Source organism: Anolis sagrei, chromosome 5 (genome assembly GCF_037176765.1).
Source record: "Anolis sagrei isolate rAnoSag1 chromosome 5, rAnoSag1.mat, whole genome shotgun sequence".
NCBI classification, from domain to species: domain Eukaryota; kingdom Metazoa; phylum Chordata; class Lepidosauria; order Squamata; family Dactyloidae; genus Anolis; species Anolis sagrei.
The window spans coordinates 35,982,187-36,007,727 of NC_090025.1; the positions used below are offsets into that span (position 1 = coordinate 35,982,187).

Consider the following 25,541-nt stretch of genomic DNA (forward strand, 5'->3'; position numbering starts at 1 on the left):
GTTCCAAGCTACAAATGTGAAAGAGGGCATGACAGTGTGAAATGTTAAAACTTAATTAACAATATACATAGTACATTTGCTTTCATTAAATAAACGGTATGTATAAATTTACATGTTGCATCAGTTAGTTGAATCTAGCACTATTCTCATCCAAAATCTCAACTGCTAGCTAATTGCCTCTAATAAGCCAAACTTCATTTGTTTCTCTGCACTGACATGGAAACAACAGATAAAACAAACAGTGTTTACTATGTTGAAAAGATGGTAACATAAAACCATCTTTTTAAATAACCTGGATGCAATTTGTTCCCAGTTACTAAATGAACGCTGTTAAAATATCAGTGTGTCATGAAGAGAAATATGTGGTAGAGCCTGATCAGAAAATGTAGTAACCCTTGCAACAACTATAAAGTTTTTTCTTTGCCACATAAATCAAGATCTAAGCAGAATATCATAAACTCTTTGCATGGGATAGTCAATCGATGTTTCTGCCACCTCTAGTGAAACATGTTGCATTCTTGAAATGATGAAACCTCTTGTCAATATAAAGAGACAATCAGATAATTTAAGTACCATCCACTTCATATCTATACTGCCAGATTCAGCCCATGAATATTGCTATTTCTACAAGTCATCTGCACATCACTTACATTATCTTTTATTATGCAAAAACCTTTTTGGATTTATTTGATAATGTTTCAATCAAAAAGCACTTGTTGGAAGGAAATCTCAAAAGTATACAAAGTGTGATGGGGCTGTAGATAAAGAAGGAGGGGGCTGTGTATGAAACTTTGGGCTTCCAAGAAGGTAATGTACAAATGATTAAATGTAAGGTATTAGGCTTATACCTGGAGACTGAATCCCACTGTAGACTGAAAGATATATTACTTTAAGCAGCTTTCAACTGCAAGCACTCTAACATGGCAGCATGCATTACAGGGAATAGTTGAAGACAGCAATGCCAATATTTCAATCATCTTAAATCCAAGAAAACTAAGCTAACTAATTTGTCTAAACAACTACACAATAGCTTCATAAAGCCCTATTTTTGAAGGCAATCCAAACTCACTAAGGTGGCTGAAATTCAGCGGAACCAACACCAGCACATCTGAAGCTTTGTTGGATCTAAAACCCTCCCAACCTAGGAATGTAGGAAATTACTTAGGATTACGCTTACCTAACAGCAAGCTACATAGTGGCTTTGTCCCTCAAAGGGAGGAAGCTTGGAGGATCTGGTCTGATCCTTCCTTCTTCTGCCCTTCTCCACCTCTTTCCATTCTTCTGCCAGAGGACCTTATACCAGCTTATCTCTGAATCACCAGCAGTTATAGTTTATACCAGCACAGGCACCTCAGTCAAAAAAAGGACTGCTGCCCATTCCTGGACTCCTACAGACAGCACATATTTGATTTGAGATTGCACTACTAGTTGTTTTAATTAGTCCCAAGCACCATATTAAAAACATGTATAATATTTTAAGACAGTCATTAATCCAAGCAATAGGTGATGTTTGAATTTAATGATGGGATGGGGGGGGGGGATGTGGTTGTTCCTTTTTCACTTACCTGAGTGTGTTATCATATGACGTTTTAGCTGGTTAGCTGAAATAAATTTCTTGTCACATTCCTGACACTCAAAGATCTCATGAACCTGCAATATGGTATTAAGGATAATTAAGTATGTGACTTACACAAGAACTCACATCTTAAGCTATAAAAGAATACTTCCACAGACTAATTGTTTCTTAGCTCAGAGTTATGCTAATAGTAATGGATATACTTCCTTCCAGAATTGTCCTTTCCTTAACAGCCACATATCTCTAGAATTAAAAGGTCATGATAGAAATGGAACTCTCCTGGAATATATAGTGGCCACCACGAAAGTATTCTCTCAGAATAATAAATCTATTCTACATTAAAATCATATGAAAAACAGAGCCTTTATTCTGGGAAAATGTTTCTTTTGGAAGATCAAATTATGTGCTTTAAAGCAATATAAACAACAAGCAATAAACAATACACTAAGACACAATAAAACTGGGCCGGGCCAGAGTAATGGGTACAGGATTAAAAGTGCTGATGTGACAGGTGGTATATGAGGCATATAGGGCAAGTGCAGTGTGCAGAGTGCAGCAATCTTAGTTCTAATAAAGTGCTCATGGGACTTGGTAATGGAGATTTCCTATTCTGGGAAGGCACATCAGAACAGCCAGGTCTTCAAGTTCTTTCTAAAGACTGCCAGTGTAGGGGCCTGTCTAAGATCTTTGGGGAGGGTGTTCCAGAGTCGGGGGCCACCACAGAAAAGGCCCTGTCTCGTGTCCCCACCAAACGTGCTTGCGATGCAGGTGGGATCACGAGCAGGGCCTCTCCAGATGACCGAAGTGTACGCGTGGGTTCGTAGACGGAGATGCGGTCACGCAGGTAGGATGGCCCCAAACCGTTCAGGGCTTTGTAGGTAAGCACCTGCACCTTAAATTGGGCTCGGAAAATAAACGGCAGCCAGTGAAGCTCCTTGAACAGGAGGGTTGACCTCTCTCTGTAAGGGCCCCCAGTTAACATCCTGGCCGCTGCCCGTTGGACCAGTTGGAACTTTCTAGAGCAAGGCTAGCAATTTGTTAAGTCCCATTTCTCTACATGAATGTTGATAGGGAATGAGTTCTACTTTCTCAATCAATTCATAGTGCAACAATTTATATGAAAAAATATCACTCATGATGAGTGGGGTTGGTGACGCAATATACAAGAACTGATGTGGTCCTTGTAGATGAGCACTATACTGGTGCTCATCTATAAGGACCTATTCCTTCAACAGAAATGATGATATGTTAGCAATAGTGGAAGAGGCAAAAGATGTCCACCAAATAAATACATGGACATTGAGTTGTTATAATATTAAAGAGTGGTGAGGAGATCTTATATAATATCCAGTTAGTCAGTGCGATGAAGCTATTTACTTCTTGTTCTTAGAATGTGCTAGTCTTGAGAACAATGCTTTACATGGCAGAAGACAAACCAGTTTTGCCTCAGAAAAGAGAATGGAAGCCCAAGAAAATGGCTTTCTGGATGAATGGCCCAAGGATGAAACAGGAGAGCTTGTATCCAAATGATAGGCTGGCTTAAGGTGAAGCCACAGAGGATTACTAATTGTTCAGCAACATGTGCTGAACACAACACTCACAAAATCATATCCGAGTTCTAGTAAATACCAAAATGAGGTTCTGCATAGCCACAGAATTCATATGTAAGTGAACAGAGACCAGAAAGAAGAACATAAATATATGCATCAATTAATCCTGTTTTTAGCAACTTCTAAAAACAAAACTTATTTTTTTAATTTGTAAACTACTCTGAGCAGCAAGTTCTTTATTTTAAATCTTTTAAAGTCTGTAATACACCTTCCTATGCTAATACTGTAAAAAATTATGGAGCCCTTCGCATTAGCAAATATTAGTTTCTAGATCTTGTAGCTAAGGATAACACGCTGATTGACATTGCTTCTAATTACCCATTAAACCATGTTAGTAAGAGTGTAGCTGATGGTCCTTTGTTATCATCCCTTGTCACGTAGTTTTATGAATACTGAAGTGAATAGCTGGGAGTAGGTCTACAACTGTCAGATATGTTCATCCCACACTCTAAAGTAATATCTATTTTGGGGTTTGTATAATAAAACCAAAAGTTCTAGAGGCATAAAAGAGATAAGATTTCAGAAGTAGAGCAATTACAACCCCCAGGTTCAAAAAGGACTAGAGAAATATTCTGCGTATGAACTATGCAGAAAGGGACAGGGTTTGGGTTCACCAACTATCAGATTGGATATCCTATTCATCACACTTGAGAAAATTAGTCTGTTGTGCTGAACAATTCTTTCATATGAGAAATTATTTAGATTTGTTCTGAACCGAGATATGCATGATCTCTCCGAAGTTAAACATGCAATGCTGCTTTATTCAAGGTCAAAGTATGAGTTATAGTCCTTTTACCTTTTACAGAATAATGCCATCTTATTTCTCTACTTCATCCCTCTATATTATTCTAATTCTTTTAGAATACTTCAAGAACCAAATGCCAATTAATTTGAATCTATTGGGCCTACCGAAGGTTTGTGTAGCCTGAAATGAACATGCTTTTTCACTTTTGAAGAATGACTATTCCAGACACTTTTATTTGCATTATTATAGAGCAGCAGGAGAGCTAGCAAGAGATTTTAAGTCCTGAAAATGTGTGCTCTCTGTCTGAAGGCCACATTCCAGAAAAGGCAGTTTGCTAGGGAAGCAAGGTCAGAAACACAACCGAGCTCAGAGGAAGCAAATGAAAGTCCAGGTAGATAAACTAAGGAGCAGTTAGATAGGAGATTTACGTTTCATCAACACAGAACTTCTTGGGAGAGTGTACAAAGGTCAAGAAGCCTATTAGTCAAAAAGTCCTTATCGGTTTCCTAGGGGAGAAGGAAGGATTTTCTGTCTATATTAGCTAGACCAACAGATTGTTTTGCCAGTTGAGGCAACGTTGATGTTTGAGTATAACTTCTGTCAAATCAAGGGATTTCTATTTCCATGTTTCCTTTTTGTTCATATACCATGTTCCAAATTTTTGAGGACTGTCCCTGAATCTCATGTTTTGGATTTATTCTGCTTTGTATTCCTGGTTTTTTATACTCCTCATATACTTTGATTTCTGTGGATTTATCCAGATATTCTGACTTTGGTTTTTTATACTATTTTTCTGAATTGCTTTTTATATGTTCTTCAATAAACTGCTTTGCTATTTTGCCTTCGATTAGAGTGTGTGTTAAGTACAGAGGTGATTCCCAGCCTTGGAGTGGAACGATTTTTAATGGAACTTAAATCACACAATGCATTGAACCACACTTTTTTTTTCATGGACAACAGTTGCAATTTCTTGCATCATCAAAAGGAATCTTCTGGACTTTTAGTTTATCCAGTTATATCAAATAAAAGAGTTTTGAAAGATATATTAACTTTTCACACAGTATCCTTATAAAATTTCATACTAAACAGAAAATGCACTGTTGCTTTTCATTTTTAAAACATATATGTTTACAAACCTCAAGACTTCAAGACTGACTTCAAAAAAGTGTGGGCAATGTGTAACAAAATAGAGAATATGAGATTTTCAAAATCATAGCTGCAGCATTATAGATACTTTTTTCTTTTGTGTGGAACTTGTACGCAGGTGCATAGTATGCATAATTAACTAAGGTCAAAGTAATATGTTTTTCTATCCTCAAAATCCTAATTATAAATAAACAAAGGCAAACATTTTAAAATTAAAAGTATAGACTGCTTTGACTGTTCTCTTGGTTGTTAATAGGACAAATCATAAAAAATAGTTTAGCTTGCTGTCAGATTGCCCTTGTGGAATATTTAAAATATTGAATTGAAGCTATATTGATAACTTAGTTGGTTGTAGTGAAAAGCAGAAATTGAACAGAAACACTGGAAAGCAGAAATAAAAATAAATTAGTAAAGGTAGAAACAAACTACTGTTCCCAGATAAGGCTTTAATATTGATTTGTTGCTGTTATGAAAAATATACATTCAGCCTCCAAGCTAACTACTCTCTTTGTCAGAATGAAAAATAAATGTATCCAATACTTTGCATCTCAGCAGCTCTCCAGTAATGGTACCCTCTTGTCTTATACCTTTGCAAAGTCATAGCCTGCTGTGGGTCAGCCTTCATTTTACTGACCTTTCGATGCTCTTGAAGATTTGTTGCTGAAGAACACCTCTTATTACACACAGAGCACATCAGCCTCTTCCTAGAATTTCCTAAAACAGAAACAAAAAATACCACCAACTGCTTTAATAAAGAAGTACAAAGAGAAAGGCCAAATGTTTTTACTGCCTGTGCCATTTTTCACAGGCCATTTGATAGATACAAGAATTTTTACTTTTTCCCACCTCTAATGTATTATGTTACAACACAGCTCTCTGTGAGCGCTTTATGGAGGATTCTGCCTGTGGAATGTCAAGTAAAACAAGTTTTTTTTGTTTTGTTTTCTGCTTAAAATTATAAACAATACAATTTATCCAGTATCACTTATTAAAATGCCCACATAGGTAGATCTATTTTGGAACATCTATTTAGTTCTCTATTCTGTTGTTGATATTAGGAGAAGTCATGTTGACTCCAACTTATGATGACGCTGTTACATGAGGGTTTTTTTAAGGCAAACTTTACTCAGAGGAGGTGTGCTGAGAGAGTGTGTCATGCCCAAGATCATATTATGATTTTCCATGGTTGAGTCCTGTTCATCCTGGTCCAACCCTGGTATATAATTACTGTATATTAATTACTTTTTTTTCAGAATTCCATAGAATGTATTAATAAAGTTGTAGCTAAGAATAAATCCACAGCTCAGGGAAAAAGAAGCTGATTGAAGAGATAATTCTTGGCCACTCCCTCCCATACCTTATACAGGATTGACAGACTGTCAAAATACAAATTTAAACAATACAAAATTGTCACTAGAATATTTTTACTGGTTTTGAATGAAAGGTAGGTTTTTATTATATAAGCAAATATGAGTTGGTAGAGTCCATAAGGGACATCTTTTGTTTCCTACCACATATAAGTGGTGATGTATTCCTCCTGGAGTCTTCCAAGAAAGCCAGAAAAAGGGGGGGGGGGGGGCAGATATTATGGAAGCCATAAAACAGTCTCATGTAGGCCATCTGTTCAACCCTACTATTGTAGGCTACAGTTTTAGTCTAGGAGTGGATAAACTCTGTGAGTCCAGGGGTCATTTTCCCCTCTTCTGGCACAGGAAACAAATGCACTAGATGTCAGTCCATTGTACTGCTTGGACCACAGTTTCCTGAAAAGTGGCCTTACTCCATATGACTTGTTCAAGTAAAATATTATCTCGAGGACCCTCCTCTGTGTTACTTATCTTCATCTGAAATACTAGCTAAGAACAGTAGCATATCATCCCAGAACTGTTTTGCTATTTCAGGTGCTGGTAGTCTGTTTGATTGCTGTTTTTTATACTGTGTTATGCTGTTGTTTATTTTATTTTATGTTTATTTTGTTGTTGTTTTATGAATTTTAATGTGTTATATTTTGCTCAGGCTTGTCCCCATATAAGCCACCCGAGTCGCTTGTTGTTGTTGTTGTTGTTGTTGTTGTTGTTATTATTATTATTATTTTACTGTATACAAGCTTACCTACCGAGAAGGCTGATGTCATTTTGGTGACAGTAGAAAAGTGTGCTGAATAGCTATAGTGGGAGAAATTGTAAAGCTGGGATTTTGTCTACAGAATACTGGACTGGACATGAATTGGCTGGGAATGATGGGGCTAGTCCAATGCAACTGGAAGGTAATATTGTGGTCTGACAAAATGTGTTATCTAATAAATCCCAGTTTCAACGTTTGGCTTACCGCTATGAACATTTTCCTTGTGCTTTTTCAAGGCATCTTTACTCTTGAACCTCTTCCCGCAGCTATCAGCTTTGCATACAAACCTGGCTTCACCACGGCATGCTTCCTTATGTTGCTCATAGCTGAGGTTAGATAGTCAAGAAGAGAAAAATGATATATCAAGAAACTGCTACCAAGCAGACAAAAAAAATCCCAGCCCCTCAGCAGGCATTTGAGTGCACTTAACACATGCTGTGCAGCACACTTCTGGGGTTGCTTCATGCTTTTTAACTTACAGCAGGTAGAAATGAAAGAATTTCTTGCCTCGCACAGTTAGGGCTCATAAAACAACTATGAAACTTGAAAGCAAGAAAGCATGCAAAGGGAGCTCAGCAGCAGGATGAAAGCAGCCCGGTAATTAGGACAGGGAACCTCGATTCTGAGCTGAAGGCTGTGTTGCAAACAGAACATTGAAAACTCCTGGAACGTTCTCCTGGGTTGTTGTTTTCTAAGCACTGCAGAACACTATAAGGAAAAAAAGAGAGAGAGAAAGGTTGGGGAGAGATCATACATTTCTATATCCATTTGATTTCAGGGATTAGCCTGCAAGTTCTGCAAATATTGATGCATTCAAAGAGATTTATTTGTAGTGGAGCTATATTAATCTACTGAGCTCTGAGTTCCTATTTATATATAAAAATGATGTATTTAACCAAGATACCGAAGACCATTCTGAAATTATCGGCGTCAGTGTTTCTGTGGGGGAAAACTGGTCATTTATTGCAGATTACACTGTAGATTGCAAATTAAAGGAGAAGACAAGCTGCTTTTTTGGAAATGCTCTCTGGCGCTGGCCTGCATAATTTTCAGAAGTCTGTTGTGGGTCCAATACATATTATATCATTGCATTTAAAACTGTTTTATCCCACATTTCAAAAACATTCTTAGAGCTCCTAACAAAGTCGTAAAATTAAATACACAGTTGAAATACACAAGTTTTTCACCTGTTGAATACCCTGAGGAAAAGCAAAATACTACCAAAATCTTTAAGTGAACGGCCACTTAGAAATATTTATTTATTTCCTTAAATAATAGTTATCCTACCCCTCATCTGAAAGGAACCTCCAAAATGGCTTACAGATTAATGAAAACAAGACAGTTCCTACCCCCAGGCTTCAATTCTATAAAGACATGACACAGAAGGGAAGAGGGGTGGAGAGGGGGGGAAAAGGAAAACCAGAAAACTTAGACCTCAATTCTTAATGGTATGTTTTTATAATAGCCAGCTGGGATAGAAATGAGCTGCTTGCAGTTCACATAAAAGGCATTAGCTGGAGTACATGAAAAGGAGAGGCCAGAATAAACACACCCAGTAATACTACCACAATGTTTTGATGTAATGATGTTCAGTAAGCCTGTTACGCCACCAAAAAGAAAAGTTCAGTGGCAATCGTTTAGGGGACTGTGCACTAAGATTGAATGTGTAGACACTATCATGAGAGTCTCTTCAATAAGGAAGCTCTCGCCCACTCCTGAAAATCCAAGAGTTTGTCAGGATCTGACGAAAGTTCTTGACAATGTAGAATAATTGCTAGAATAATTGTCAGAATGATATTAAAGTTTTTAAATGTCATTATAAATTCTCCCATCTCAGGAGAAGTGTATTGTACAAGATACATCTACATGGTGTCAAGTAATACCCCTATTGGAGGTATTACTTGCTTTCTCAGTTTTGTTGCTACTGCGAGGAATTTTGCCACTACAAGAGTCACCCTATGGCACTTGTCCTCTAAAAGATATCTAACAATCCTCTGCGGGGGATGGCTGGTTATGCAGGACAGGATTTGATATAAAAGTTGGCTACATTGCACTGTAGTAGCAGCACTGCAATAAAATGAGTTTAATTGTTTCTATTTCATTTCCTCCACAGGGGCATACTCTTTGGGAGTAAGGAATTCCAGACAGTCTGCCTCTTAGCAACTCTGAGGGAAATATGTTTAATCTCGCCTTTGTAAAGAGTCGACAATATTTAGTCACTGTAAGGCTTTTTAGGTATTCACATTTCTTAAATGGCTCCTTATATGGTAAATTAAGGACTCTGGGAGAGCATGGTGAATTTGAGTAGGCTTTAAGCCCTCCCAGGGCAATGTCCTATAACCTTTGCTTCAGGGATTCTTGTGCTATTTTAAGTCCCAAATAGAGCAGAAGGGGTGCGGATAGTCCAATTGAGGCTGCTTTTTGTTCAGTCCTCCACACCAAAAGGGGTTTGGAGGTTTCGTAAGGGAAGTGATGTAGCAAACCTGCTCCCAGTTTGAATAACATTGTTTTTAACCATAGGTTTGTTTTCAGAGTCCAGGCCCTGGTAGTCAGTGGGCATTCACCCGTTTCTAGAAACAGAACCACATTAGGTACACAAGAAGGCACATTTAGAAGATCTCTTATAAACCTTGCTTGCACTCTATCTAGATTTGTTGGTTTTACTGATGGGTCTATGGACCATAATAAATATTGTTGTTGGGTTGTTGTGAGTTTTTTGGGCTGCACGGCCATGTTCTAGAAGCATTCTCTCCTGACATTTCACCTGCATTTATGGCAGGCATCCTCAGAGGTTGTGAGACCTCACAACCTCTGAGGATGCCTGCCACAGATGCAGGTCAAGCGTCAGGAGGGAATGTTTCTGGAACATGGCCATGCAGCCCAAAAACTTCAAACAACCCAGTGATTCCAGCCATGAAAGCCTTCGACAATACATGGTTGTTGTTTTAAATGTCAGATGTGCTATGATGACACCATAAGATGTTCTATGTAAAGCAGCAGACTTACACTTGAGATAGGGTTACTTGGCATTGGTATAAGAGATTTCAATCAATAGTTTATAATGTTATAGACTTACTGCCTCTGCAAAGCTTGTTTCACTGGGAATTTCTTCCCACAGTTTCTGCATTTATATTCCTTTTCTTCACTAGGTTTTTGGTGCAATGTTTGAAGGTGTTCGGCTAAGATTTCCTGACTGGCAAAACTGGATTCACAGTTGGGACAGGCATGGTCCTCTTTACAGCTAAGAGAATCTGCAAGAAAAAGTGATGAAGAAATCATTTCATACTGATAATGCAGCAATTCCAATCTCTTTATCATAATATTTATGAGGATTCTTGATAATGTAGACTGCATACATTTTTTTCTAATATTTTCAAGAAGAAAAATGTGTTTTATAATTCAGCCTCTATCCGAAAATAGAGAAGGAATTCATTTGTGCTCATTTCTTTGTACTTGGATTGCTTTTGCCCTTAGGAAGTGGAATTTGTCAGTGATTTCTAAATTCAGGGTCCAACACCAATCTCCCATTTTTTCTAAATTTACCCTGGATGAATTTACAAAGTCTAATGCCCTCATTTACAAGGGAAATATTTCAAAACAAGAGTTCAGAATAGTATAGTCCAAATATTTGATGGATCAGATCCAGATTCAGTCATTCAGAGCTCATCATACAACTTCCAATCAAAGTACTGTATATCTGGGTCTAAATCAAGCGCAAGTAATTTCAACCATCAGTTTACTAATAACCTGAAAATTATGTAGAGAAATTCACTATTATTAGTGCAAATGACGAAAAAAGAGAACCACTGAAATCATTCCTTTCGTTCTGTAGTCTATATAGAAAGTCTTTGATTTAATTAAATTAAGAGTGCATCTACACTGTAGAATTAATGCAGTTTGACACCACTTTAACTGCCATGGCTCAATACTATGGAATTGTGGAATTTGAAGTTTTATGAGGTTTTTAGCTTTCATTGACAAAGACTGATGACACCTTACCAAATAACATCCCCCAGGATTCCACAGTACTAAGCCATGGGAGTCAAAGTGGTGTCATGCTGTACTAATTTTACAGCGTAGATGCACTCTAAGGCAGTATAGATCTCCTGATGCTTAATTTATCCTTAAGTTAAGAAAGTATTACTGTGTGTCTTTAAATAGCAGTGGATGCTTCCCATTCTCCATAATTATACACATACCTTTTTCACTAGTTTGCTGTAAGTCCTTATGGCTGCTATTACTATTGTTATTGCTGTCATCTTCCTCTTGGTGAATAATGACTTCCTCCTCCTCTTCTTTTACCTCTTCCATGTCACTGTCAAGGTAACCAATCAATAGTTCTGTATCTGTTTCAATATCTTCAACAGCTAAATAGAAAATGTTTTCTCCTTCCTGTTTGAGACAGAAAAAGATGGGATGACCCCTTTAGAAAGATATACAACTAGAGCTATTTTGCAAGTTTTCAAGTGGAAACATAAATAACATATTGCTCTAAATTTCCAGAGGGGCAGCGATGTCAGTCTGTTTTAGAAAAAGAAACAGAGAACCTTGTGGCATCATGAAAGTTTATGCCATAACACATTTGTTAGCCATTAAAGCGCACTTTGTTGTTTTTATGTTGCTCAAATACTGCTGCCAGAAAAGGCTTTTTTATCAGACACAAATGGAGTCTGAATACCCTGGAAATAATTTACATGTGTTTATGCCACATTGTAGAGACTGGAAAAGTTACATTTTATTACAATTCCCAGAAATGGGCTCCTTTGCAATCCTTGAAGTTGAAATCCAAAAAAGGAAATTTTCCATTGTATTATACTGAGTTTTTGTATCTTTACTGAAATTACTGCTTCTGAACCTTTTTAAAGAACTAATTTGCATGGTCCCACTTTTAAGTCAATATTCACACAAAGCATCCATACTTAGTAAAGAATCATAATACTATCAAACAAATGATTTTGATACTATTCAAGAAAAGAAAAGGGAGACTGCATTTACCTAGTAAAGATTGCCAAGTGCTGTCACAAATCATAAAACATATCTGATTAATGTACAGCGAAGTTAATTGAACCTTGCTTACAGTGTACATATCCATATATTTTGTGATGAGCTTTGTGAGATAGGATAAGATAACAATATTTAATTTTCAATATGCTAGGATTCACTGAAACTGCCATCAGGAGATATCACACTTCTAAAGCTTAGTTAGGCCTGTAATGGATTAAAATGATTTATTTATGAAATGGAAAAAAAACTATTTAATTTGATAAACGTGACGAAAGCAGGCATGTTCAAGGACCAGATGCATATTTGGTCTTAGATCAGTGATGGAATGGGAGAAGAAAATTAATTACATATTTTCTTCAAGATGTGGCTTTCACAGTAGAATCCTGATAGCTATCATAATACCATGCCTTCATCAAAGACTTGCTTCTTCCTCCTAATGGCATTGTTGTATATTCCAAGGAATTTAATTTACCACAATATGAATTCAAGATAAATCAAGTTATAAGGTACTGACTTTTCTTCTGATGCAAATCTACTTTTTCTTGTTTCAAGGCAACATGTGTCTTGGCACTGAGTTCTTTCAGTGTATCATTTTCATCCCACCTCTCACCCTATTTATTTAGAAACATGAGTGTCTATGCAGAGTGAACCTGTTATACCTTGATTAAACCTTGAGTTCCATGGTTATAATTTCATCAATAGCAATGTGTCTGATATTTGTCTGGATATTTGAAGAAGAATTCAAAAAAGAATGCAAATTTCTTAAACTCATTATGTCAGAAGAGGCATCTTCAGCAGGCTTAAGGACAGACCTTCTTCCCTTAAAACTCTCTTGGAGTCACATTGACTGACAAAAAAAAAAAAAGAATAGAAGGTCTGAATAGAATAGAATAGAAGTCTATTCTATTAGAGTAGAATAGAAGTCTACTGTTGTGTGTACTTCCAGACACTTTCCTTCTTTTTTGTGAGTCCATTGGGTTCCCAGAGGGCTTAAGGCAGTGACTCCCAACTTTTTTTTTTTGACCAGGGACCACTTTGACCAGAGAACACTCTCCAACATGTATACCAAAAAGGTTACAAATCAGTTTTTGGTCAACTTTAGATTTGGTTTAGCTATTTGGGGTGCATTGGATAGACTACATCAGCTCTAGTTTCTGATACAGAACATATGTCATCTAGTAATCGTCATCGGATCAACCACAGAAAACCATATTTAATAATCTATAGCAGATATGGTAGTATTATTTCATGGGTAGTCAGCCTTTCCCCTCCTGACATTCCTGTTGCCTTGGTACTATAAGTGAATTTCATGAGACCAGTCACTCTAGTTGCCACGTAGTTTCGAGCAACGGTGTAGGCCGTGGACCACATTTTCGTTCTTGCAGACCACTGGCTGTCCATGAACCACAGGTTGGGAACCACTGGCTTAAAGGGAAGGTCTGTCCTTTAGCCTGCTGAAGATGCCTCTTCTGACATAGTGGGTTAAGGAAATCCGTGCTGCTCTTTCCCTAGAATTCTTCATCAAATACCCAGGCAAATAGCAAACATATTGCTCTTAATGAAATTATAACCATGGACCAGGAAGAAAATCTGTGGAACTCAAGGTCCTTGAGTCTGGGTTTTATTTAGAAAGAAAGACAAGACAATGCCCCAGAAAAATAATTAAATCTCTGTAATGTAATTAAAGTTTATCATGAAATCACAGAATCATAGGAAGATACCACAAAGCCTATCAAGCCCAACTCCATCTTCGAGTAAAGATGAACTTATTGTGCCCTTCCAGATGTTGTTGATAGGCAGCTCCTATGAGCTCTGAATGAAATATTCAGAAGTGAAAAAAGTGAGTTGCTATCTGATAAAATCTGAAATCACTCTGTATTGTCGAAGGCTTTCATGGCTGGAATCACTCAGTTCTTGTGGGTTTTTTTGGGCTATATGGCCATGTTCTAGAGGCATTTCTCCTGACGTTTCGCCTGCATCTATGGCAAGCATCCTCAGAGGTAATAATAATAATAATATACACTGAAGTCACTCTGTTCACACCTTAAGATTCTTATGTCATCTCTCTGCATCTGATTTCATCAAATGAATTCCTGTTTCAGTTTCCATTTCTGTATATATTCTATACACATACCATTAACAGTCTTAAAGCTGCAGCCTTGAAACTGGAATATTACAGAAACAGTTCTGAACTATGGTATTCTTCCTCTAAGACAAATGTGGGATTAGGACACTAATCTTGCATTACTCCCCAAACCCATGCCCCCATGTGAAAATATTTATATGTGGAATAGCTAATAGCTGCTAGTTTTAAGAGAAGGGCAGAAGTTTGCCAAAATTTAAACTTCACTATCCAGTGGTGACCCAATGCTAATATCTGGGCATTGTACACAAGGGTGTGGGAATGATATGGCTCAGATCAAACTACTGGCACTGATCACTGGCTATTGCCATCACCAATGCTAGGTAATACAATCAGACTCAATACAACCAGGTATCCCAATAAGACTGCTCAGAAGCCAATCTGCCAAGGGTGCCCTCAGAGTCACATCTGCAGTGAAGAATATAAGCCTTGCGTCCACCCACAATGTATTTTGGTATGAACATTTCATCAATTTAACTGCTTAATGTATGTGCAGCCCAAGATATTAATGGGATTTTTCCCAATCTTGCAATTATCATTCATATATATCTAGAGTCCTCTGCTGTCTTTATGGATTACTGTTCTTCTTATGTACCGAATTCCTGCTTGTCTTTTAGGCTGAGAGATGGAACAGTTGTACCAGATTTATTACTGTGTGGATTAATTCTCAAATACTAATCTTCCATTGTTGCATTTGTTAAGTATGACTTTAAAACACTCTACTGCATCACAATAAATACCTCTTCTTCCATTAACCTTTGCAATTTCATTATTCCAGATTTTTGAGCTTATCCAGGCCACCAGAACGTCTTGTGGTTAACGAACAGAGTGTTTGAATACAGAAGGTTGGCTGTGATTCTCTTTATAGAGCTTCAACATTAACAACAAAGAAGCCTTTCCCACACATTAGCCACCAGAATACAACATTTTAAAAGTAATACAATGTGCAATCAAATGCAGATTTTATTCAGACAAATTATTCAAAGCATACATTACACAGCAGGATCAACCAATGAAGATTTTATAAGTGCATTGATCAGTTGATTAACAGGGACAAAAATTGAGTGTTCGTTGTGGCTGTTTAGACTCAAAAACTTCCAAAGTCGACAGTTTCACAATAATTTTGGTTAATCAAATTTCTACTTTATGGGTCATTCACAAAGTCTATCCCATAATGTATTAAATTATGAGCAGGACAGTAGAGTTTTATTATAACATTATGAATTATTATATATTATTAAAATGTAATAATAAAGTATATCGACTGTAGACTGACACTTTGAAACCATTTATAAAGAGTTTCCAAAGTTCCTATACCATATGTATAAGGGTATTTAGGCTACCTAAAGACTGCTCAGCCAAAATAGCCTAAAGGTATCGTATCCTGCCTGATCTTGGACACTGATTCAGGTCACATTAATATATAGATGGGAGGACCACAAGCCAAAAGGTTTGTAAACTTTATTTTAGAGGAAGGAACTGGCAAAATTGTGTATTCCCTGCCTAAGTAAACCCAACAAAACTCATGGGATTGCGTAAGTCAACAGCTGACTTGAAGGCAAATACACTCACAAAACTCCATTTATTGACAATAAAAACTTTCTGTTGATTAGTTCTGTAAATCAATCTGCTTGTAGTATAGATTATAAGTTCACATAACATTCAAGATGTAATTTTGGAACAATTCTAACATTTAGCATTCTACTCACTCTGTACCTGTAATTGTATACAGCTCAATTGGTAGGAATAACCTAATCAAATTTAGGTATTCTTAATTTATGTTGGGTGTGGTAGAGAGTTAACTAAGTGATTAAATCTCTACCTGTCTGAACTTTTACAAATCACATCCTGAATTTTCTCCAAGTAAGGGTGCTTTCAGACCTATATTAAACTCGCTTCGGAGCGGGTTTAGGAAACTCGCTCCGAAGCAGGTTTAAGTTGCCACACTCCAGAGAAACAAATGGGTTTTCTCATGGGTTGTCCACATTGCAGCGCAGTAACTACCACGCTTCAATGGGGACAATCCAACCCCCCCCCCCCCCCAAAAAAAGCTTTAAAATACAATAAAAACTTACCAGGCTTCCACTGAGTCTCGTGGAAGCTTCCTGGCGTGTACCAATGTTGTGTCAGGAAGTGGGGGGGGGGAGCGATTTCCTCACCACCACCTTCCAACACAACATTGGTACACACCAGGAAGTTTCCAGAGAGGTCTAATGGCAGTCCGGTAAGTTTTTATTTTATTTTAAAGCTTTTAGGGGGGAATTTGAGGAGAATGGTGGGATAGTCTGAAACTACCTGGTCGTCTGCCCCATAGCGCTTACACTACATTGGACCTGGGCCTTTCAGGAAGGCCCGGGATCTAATGGAGTATCTAAATAATTCATGACAAAGCAGAGTTTTCCTCCTTTGTCATAAATTATTCCTCTTTTACCAGAGGAGCAAGGGCTCGTGCATTTTGGGTCCTGTCTGGATGAGCCTTAATTCACTTATACAGGTTGTTTTCCTCATTTACACTCACAATCCTGCAAAGGAGATTAAGCTGAAAGACAGTGAATGACAACAGATTTGAACCTGTTCTGGGTATGACCTAAATAATAATAATAATAATAAGAAGAAGAAGAAGAAGAAGAAGAAGAAGAAGAAGAACAACAACAACAACAACAACAAACTTTATTTATATCCTTCTCCCTCTCCAAAAGGACTCAGGAGAGCTTACAACAAAATTAAATCATAACAGATACATAAGCAAAAGCAAAAAAGACAGGACATAATATATAACCAACAATCATAAGCAGGTTAAATTAACATAACAGTATCACAATAAACAAATATTCTGAATGAATACATGAAAGCTTCAAAACACTTTTGGAATAAAATCTCTCTCTTACCACAATAATGTTACTGATCTATGCATGCAACATAATTCTGGTTTATTTATTGTGGTGTCTGACTTCTCTATTTCAAAGCCTTTGTGAAAAAATATGAAAGGCATTTTTAAAAGGCCAACAAAAAGAAATAAATTCAATCAAGTGTTAAAGGGACAGTTCTTCTGCTTCAGAAGAAGAAAGACCCATGTCCAAATGTGATTCTCATCTAACCTCATTCTTTCACATAAATACAAAACTCTCTCCCTCTACACACACACACCTTTTCCTATATATATATGTAAGAAAAGATATTTCAACTGAACAACTTTTGCTAGAACCTAAATTTGTTTTCTACATAGGGAAAGATTAATTAAATCAATCCTTTGTATAACTTTGTGTATTCTGAAAGCTCATTCAATGATTCTGTGGTATTTTAGACATTTCAGAGTATTAGGAATAATGAATATTCACTAAACAAATAAAATGACTTGTTCATAATAATTTTCAGGCTACATTGGTTCCTGGTTTGAATTTTTTTTCTATGTATTTTCTGAAAAGGTAGACAAGACACTAGTTCTGTAATATTCTGGACATTCTTTACCATTTAACATGCTGGCTGAGACCTTTAGAAGTTGATCATCTGGAAGGCCACAGGTTTGCCACACTTGTTTTCAGACATAGGCTGGATCTACACAGCCCTATATTTCAGGATCTGACCCCAGATTATCTGCTTTGAACTGGATTATATGAGTCTACACTGCCAGATAACCAGGGATAAGAAAATAATCTGGGATAAGATCCTGGGATACAGGATTGTGTAGATCCAGCCTTAAGCACAGGATGACTACAAACCATGTAAAGTTACCTGGGAGTAAGGCACATTTCAATCAACAGAGCTTCTAATCCAGTGGTTCTCAACCTGTGGGTCCCCCGATATTTTGGCCTTCAACTCCCAGAAATCCTAACAGCTGGTCAACTGGCAGGGATTTCTGGGAGTTGTAGGTCAAAACACCTGGGAACCCACAGGTTGAGAACCACTGTTCTAAACAGTCATGGGCAAGATGGAGTTGGAAGGGTAACAGTTCAACACAATTACCTGGATAGCAGCCAAATTCTTCTGCTCTTGAGATGGTGCTTCATGTACAAAACGCAACCAGTTCGAATGCCGTGGATTGCTGGCATCCAGGACATAAAGAACTTCACCTTTATTCCCACGTACCTGAAAATGCAGAAACCACTGAGCATTAATCAGAGGAGGGTAGCTGTAATGATTCCAAAGGCAATTTTCTATCTCTAGGATTATCCATGAGCTACCAAACAAAGACTCACCAAACTTTCAGGCATAGCCCAAAGTCAACCTTTGATGTAAAACAAGTGCAGGGAGACAGTGAAATCCAAAAAGTGAGCCTGCCACTCTCGGAGGCTTGCAGGACAGCCTCCTCTGTCTCCTCCTTCTGTTTCTTTCCCCCCTTCCTCTAAAAAAAAAGTGACCCGAGGAGTCTGGAGGGTTTGAAGGCCTTAGGTAAAGCCTGGGCTGACTGCTTGTGGTACACAGAATAACAAATGTAACCATCAGTTACTACAGTTAACAAATAATTTCTGTATTCCATAATTCCTTGAAAGTTATACTATTTCTTCTGTAGTATTGCCTGTGAGAGTGCTGTAGTGGTTTGATGCTTGAATGCTGATCTATGATGCTAGGAGACCCATGAAACCCATTGGGTGACCTTGAGCATGTTACCCAATGGGTTTTGTGGATCTCGACCAAAGGGGAAATCAAAACAATGCTCATTTTCTGATGAGTGTTGCTAAGAAAAAGCCAGAATCAGGTCATCACAGATCAGAGTTAGCTCAAAAACACAGAACAACATCAATATGGATGATAGCAGTTGGGGTTCATTATTATTGTGGGGACATAGGTTACTCCATACTAGTCCATACTATTTATTTATTTATTTGTTTGTTTATTTATTTATTTATTGTGTCAGAAGCAAATTGAGAATACAGTTATAATGTATAGAAAAGCCACAAAGTTAAAAACTTGGCATTATGCTAAATTTCCTTTGATCAGAAGCTGGTCACCTGGAGTGCCTCTGGTATGGCTGTAAGAAGGTTCTCCACTGTACACCTGGCAGGGCTCATACCACATTGTAGTAAGTGGTCTGTGTTTTGCTCTTCTCCACATTCGCATGTCATGGACTCCACTTTGTATCCCCACTTCTTAAGATTGACTCTGCATCTTGTGGTCCCAGAGCACCGTCTGTTCAGCACCTTCCAAGTTGCCCAGTCTTCTGTGTGCCCAGGGGGAATTTCTCATCTGATTGAGATTCTGGGTTTTAACCTGCCACTTTTGGTCTCTTGCTTTCTAAGGTATTCCTACGAGTATCTCTGTATGTTGGGGTTCAGCCTGATCCTGATCTGTGTGAACCGGATTCTCTGATAGTTTTTCCAACTGAGCAAGCTCTCCCTGACAGTGTGGAATCTGTTGTTGATGCTGAGGTCAGCGGCGAGGAAAGTGAAACTGAACAGCTGGAGGAAAATGTTTTGGAAGCTAGCCGTGATATCTCTCCACCTGGGTTTTTTAATGAGGACCGAAGAGAACAGATAGTTAGAGACAGAAATGTTTCACAGTTTCTACGAAGGTCAAATCGTTTACAGGAGAGACAGGCCCAGGCTTCAAAGTCATGGGGCGTTTCAAAGAATAACTTCTTTGGTTTAAGGGGCCTCCTGCCGGGTGTCTCTTTAGATCAAGCAACGTTTGGGACTGTGGCTGTGCCTTGGCAGAATTTCTGTGTTCCATGGCCAGTAATCCCAGAGGCTTCTAGTTTTCAAGTTAATGGTTAGCGAGAGGCTAACAGGTTCCTGGTTCTTGTATTGTGCCTTTTGGAATTTTGCTCAAGTTCAGAGATTCTACTGACTGCTGTGTTTCTATTGTGGCTTTTTAACTTTGCATTTACCTTTCTTTTGTAACCAATTTTTCATCAATAAACAAGGATTGTTTTTCCTACAGTCCAGTGTGGTGGATTTAATCTTATGGTCTCGTTTCTTGATCTGGGATGCAACACTGTAGATCTTAGGAAGCTACTTCTTGATTTGAGGCGTTGGCTTGCTGACAGATATCCGAACAGAGGATGGGTGAGAGATGTCAATGCCCTGGTCCTTTCATTACAGGTTTCTACTTCCTGATGGATGTCAGGTGGCGCAGTATCAGCTAAACAGGATAATTTCTCCAGTAGTGTAGAGCGCAGACATCCTATGATAATGCAGCATGTCTCATTAAGAGCCACATCCATTGTTTTAACATGGTGAGATGTATTCCACACTGGGCATGTGTATTCAGCAGCAGAGTAGTCCACACTAATAATGGAATTATTCAGCTGTGCTGAAGAGATAAATAAAAATGAGGGGAGTGGAGTGCACTAGAGTCAATGGAATTGGATATCCATAGCAATTGACACAAAAAATGGAAAATTTTCTAGAGCTCTTTGCAACACTGCTGCTGGCCATTTGCCCAAATTCAAATATAGGTTGGGAAAAGCAAACACATATGTGGTCTCATTGGCACTTTCCATTCTTATCATCCCATTTCATTTGCCTTTCAAAATTGACATCTGCACTGTTCCTCGCAACATGTTGCCACAGCATTTCCCCAACTGCTAGAAGATAATGTATACATTTTATGCCTTCACATTACAAAACAAAAATGGAGCCTCTCCTAGGAACTCCAAAGGCAGAAGGTTATGTTTTAATAACATTCACCATCTTTTAACTCGGGCCTCTAAAGCCTTGGGAATCAGCATTCTGCCTTTGCACTGCAAAAGTTTATGTATGACCACTGTTTTGAAGATATTATAATGTATTTCCATAGGATGAATTTTCACACCACACAAGAACAGGAGAAATAGAAGTTTTTAGTGGAAAAAATGATTAGCCCATTAACAAATCAGTTCCACATATCAGTTCCTTACTTCCAGGTATGTGTAGACAAAATTATCTAAACTAAGGGTAAGCATATTCTGGCTCTAGTGCCACAAGCAGCCCCATCAAATATTGTTACCTTCAATATCTTCAGAATAACTAGGTTTATCTTGACTGATCAAAAAAGAAGCTGTTCCTGGAAGTTTTTTTTTTTTAAAAAAAAAACATTTTCAATTGTGTTACAGAGTACCAGAAGTGATCTTCTGACCACAGTATCTTTCTGCAATTCATACAATCTCCGAATGGTCAGAGGATATCAAAGTGGCCCCCAGATTAGCTGCAATTTCCAACCCATGAATTAAAGCTACCACTTTCAATTTCAGATGGTTTCAGGAATGAAGTATCTTTAGACCTCCTATGTGAGCCAATTGGTCTTCCTGAATTAAGACTAAAAGGTAATGTGAGAGTACTCAGGAAGACTTGTTCAGAGATGTTGAAGCATCTCTTTAGGAAGTTTCAGTAGCTTCCTTCTACTTTGAACTCACCCACACACACACACTCCAACTGCCACTGATGATTTTGCATTACTCTGTGTTAATCAGGGAGTCCAGATTTGGCAGAAGCAGAAGGAATGCCTTGGCCCCTAGATTCTGGACCCATTTCATGCTGATTTCCTATAGAACAGCAGACTGAATTGTCAAGATGCTATTGCTGCAACATCTTGGGCACATTTTTCCTGTTTCTTGGCAGGGAGTTGGACTGGATGGCCCATGAGGTCTCTTCCAACTCAAGGATTCTATGATTCGTTGGCATACCTGATTTCCTGTTTTAATTCACCAGGCATGTAGGGATCAAATAATCATTTAGTAGTCTGGGATTAGAAGAATTGATAGGGTTTCTTAAATCCTGCTCCTTGTTAGATCTCCATCCTTGTTTTCAAAACACATAGAGGTCACCCCCCCCCCCCCCCGCTTCATCATCATCCCAGTTACTTTTTGAAACTCTTTATTTTTCTTTCTTTTCCCTACTGATTAGTTTACATTAAGTCTTTACAGTCTGCCAGACAAGCCATGATCCATTTCTTTATTACATTTATAACCTACTTTTCCTGTGTGGCACTCAAGGCCAGTTAGATAATTCTCATGCAGAAACAAACATGCCTACATTACCCTTCCGATAGTGCCGTGCTGCAAGTTAGACTGACGGTCCCAGTGGTACCCAATATGTTTCATAAATGGGCCGACGCTTGAGCCTGTGTTTCATAGGCCTAGTTCAACATGGTGACACATCTTTTCCTAAACTATGTCTTTCCAGATGTTGCCTGATACCCTTTATCAGATACGGCAAATATGCCCAGGGGTCAATAATAATTAAGACAAAAAGGATTTGGTACATTAATTAGAGCACCATGGCCAAGAGGCAAAGGTTATCATGACCAAGGACCAAAATTTATAATGGTCAAAACATCTTGAAGGGGCCCAGGTCAAGGAAATGTGCTCGAGTCATTGGATCAGTGGTTATCAACCTGTGGGTTCCCAGATATTTTGGCCTTCAACTCCCAGAAATCCTAACAGCTGGGATTTCTGGGAGTTATAGGCCAACACACCTGGGGACCTACAGGTTGAGAACCACTGCATTAGAACATTGTCTTTTTGTCTGACTTACTCTTTGGAAGGATAGTGTTATTTCTTTACTGACAGACACAAACAGTCTTAATACAACAAAGTCTGATAAAACATATAACACTATGACAAAGTCCATGGAAAGCCATATTAGAATGACTCCACTCAAAACTGTTATCTTTAAAAGAAAAAAAGGAAAAGAAAACCCCTCTTTGGGTTCAGTAAGCAATATTAAATTTTGTTCTATTTATTTGTATTTTTTTCATAGAGGGATTTCTTCCCTAAAGGACAGATTTATAAATATAACTTATTTATGAAGATAATAGGATTTGCATTTGGCTGTGAAAAAAAAGCCAAATCTGTTCCAAGATGTTTTATTTCATATATGTATGAATAAAAATTATTTTGTTTGGGAAAGGCAAGCAAGGCCAGTATTACTTCTGGCATGAATATGGATAAAATTAAAGTTATCAAGTTTCAAACTAGTTGACATTTCCACAATAGCTCAGGTTTATTCTATATTTTTAACATGAAAGGACTGAAAGCCTGAAGGGACTACTGCAGTACAACAAACTCTACATTATACTAAGCAGACAAGAAATGCAATCATGGAAATTGGAACCTTCCTTTGGAAACTTATGTGATTGTAGTACTGTACACTATTAGTTTGCTAAAGTCCATTGACTTAAATAGACCTTAGGAAGCTTAACAAAGTGCTTTAACCTGTATTTCTATGCCTGGTGACTTGAGAGTAAGTTCCACTGAGATAAATGAGACTTCAGAGTAAACATGAGCATGGAAAGAATAGTTTGTCGATAAGAAAGGTTCTTAACCTATGGGCTGTGAACCTCCTTCTTTATTTTATTTTATTATTTTATTTGTTACTGTTCCTTTTGTGCCACTCCTTCCCCATCGCTGACCATGGCACATGTACTGTATCAGAAACTAGAGCTGATGTGATCTATCCAATGCACTTTTCTGAATCAGCACCCCAAACCAAATCTAAAATTGACCAAAGTCTGATTCGTAAATGCAGATCATCCCCGAACAGTGAGATGAGTTCAGCAGGGGGAAATGTTTCGCCAGTTACGATGATCTCATAACAATGGATGTGATGTGTCTGCCATTAATAGTGTCACTGCAAGTTCACTTTGGACCTCTATAATATGGTCTCAAATGGATTTTTCTTATGGTCAGTTTAGACAAAACCTTGGTTAAAGAGATTGAAATATAGTAAGAAAGAGCAGAGACTTGTTGCCTATATAGTACTATCACCTTCACAGCAGACTGAAGGCCCTTCCACATATCCATATAACCCAGAATATCAAGGCAGATAATCCATAATATCTGCTTTGAACTGGGTTATCTGAGTCCACACTGACATATAATCCCATTCAAAGCAGATAATGTGGGATTTTATGCAGCTGTGTGGAGGAGGCCTGAGGGCACTTGCAGACAGGGATAAAATCTGCATCAAAGCGGATTTAAAAACCCTGCTTCTGTGTAGTTTTTTGTCCCCAAAAGCTGCCCAAAACCCAGGTTTTCATGGGCAGAGTGTCAGGGTAATTACCAGGCTGGCACCCAGGGATGAGTCCCCATAGGCGCAATACCCCATTAGACCTGGGCCTTTCAAGAAGTTCTAGATCTAATAGGGTAGCTAATTAATTTGGAATGACCCAGGTAAACCCTGCTTTGTTCCAAATTAATTTGTTTTTACCATCCTTGGTAAAAACCCCTGACAGGTCTAAGGATATGGACCTGTCTGGATGGGTCCTGAGTTGGTAAATTGGCTAAATTTACCTGGCTAAATTGTTGTCGCTATTTCTGAATTCGCATCACTGCATGTAAATTAGCACCTGCAAGTTTCACACAGGTCTTTAACATCACTTTTGGTGAAGCATTTCCTCTTCTTTTTTTTGCAATGCAAAAGTAGAGATTGTTATTGGAAATTGGATTATTGTTCCCCCAGGAGAAATTTCATTTGCTACTACTCACCATGGTGGAGAATAGATACTGAGGACATAAACCAAGAACTGCTAAATGGAAGCACCACTTTGAGGAATTACACAAGAATGGACAGAGAGTAGAAACGGTAAGGATCTGAGCTAACATATACCCTAATATGGATCAAGAAAGTATTAAATCGCTCACCTAAGCTTGTCATGAAATCATGTTTAATTTTGCCAAAAGCAACAGCAGTGGAATATACTTTGCTCTACTACTTAAAGCCATGGATGTGACCTGGCTTTGCAGCCAGGGAGAGAAAAATGTCAGCACAACACTGATAATAAACAGATGGCTTCCCCAGTAAATACATTGCTTGCAATTTTGCAGACCATTTAGTGGATTGTTATTAAACAAGAAATGCAAGAAACTACATTCCTATATAAACAGCATGGGGAAAATATTTCATGCCTAGATTCTTAATTTAATTTTGAAACAGAACATGTGAGGCCTCATATTGGTTGTATTTAGTGCACAAAGGTTAGCCTTGCATTGATCTTCAAATGGCCTGGCTTCAATTCAACAGAGTTTGGTCAATAGAATCATAGGGTTGGAAGAGACCACAAGGACCATCCTATCCAATCCCTTGCCATGCATGAAAAGGACAATAAAAGCACCCCCAACAGTCATCCAGGCACTGTTTAAAAGCCTCCAAAGAAGAGTCATATAAGGAATTATTGTAAGGGACTCCAAAGCTGGGGGAGAAGTTGGGAGCTGCTATTGTGTTCATGGAACGATATTTTGCTTGCCACTATTGGACACTATATGGACGTGCATGCCTT

At 38.1% G+C, this 25,541-nt stretch overlaps 1 protein-coding gene across 2 annotated transcripts in view; it reads right to left on the reverse strand.

The window, feature by feature from the left end:
* The window catches only part of PRDM5 (PR/SET domain 5), a 94,340-nt gene that overhangs the window by 52,734 nt on the left and 16,065 nt on the right, over positions 1 to 25,541 (reverse strand). For both annotated transcript variants that reach the window (XM_060779002.2, XM_060779001.2), the window contains exons 3-9: positions 18,312 to 18,434; positions 11,401 to 11,593; positions 10,278 to 10,452; positions 7,817 to 7,909; positions 7,406 to 7,527; positions 5,712 to 5,791; positions 1,566 to 1,650 (exon numbers count right to left, since the gene is read on the reverse strand). In XM_060779002.2, the coding sequence (XP_060634985.1) occupies positions 1,566 to 1,650; positions 5,712 to 5,791; positions 7,406 to 7,527; positions 7,817 to 7,909; positions 10,278 to 10,452; positions 11,401 to 11,593; positions 18,312 to 18,434 (871 nt within the window). The remainder of the gene's footprint in view (positions 1 to 1,565; positions 1,651 to 5,711; positions 5,792 to 7,405; positions 7,528 to 7,816; positions 7,910 to 10,277; positions 10,453 to 11,400; positions 11,594 to 18,311; positions 18,435 to 25,541) is intronic.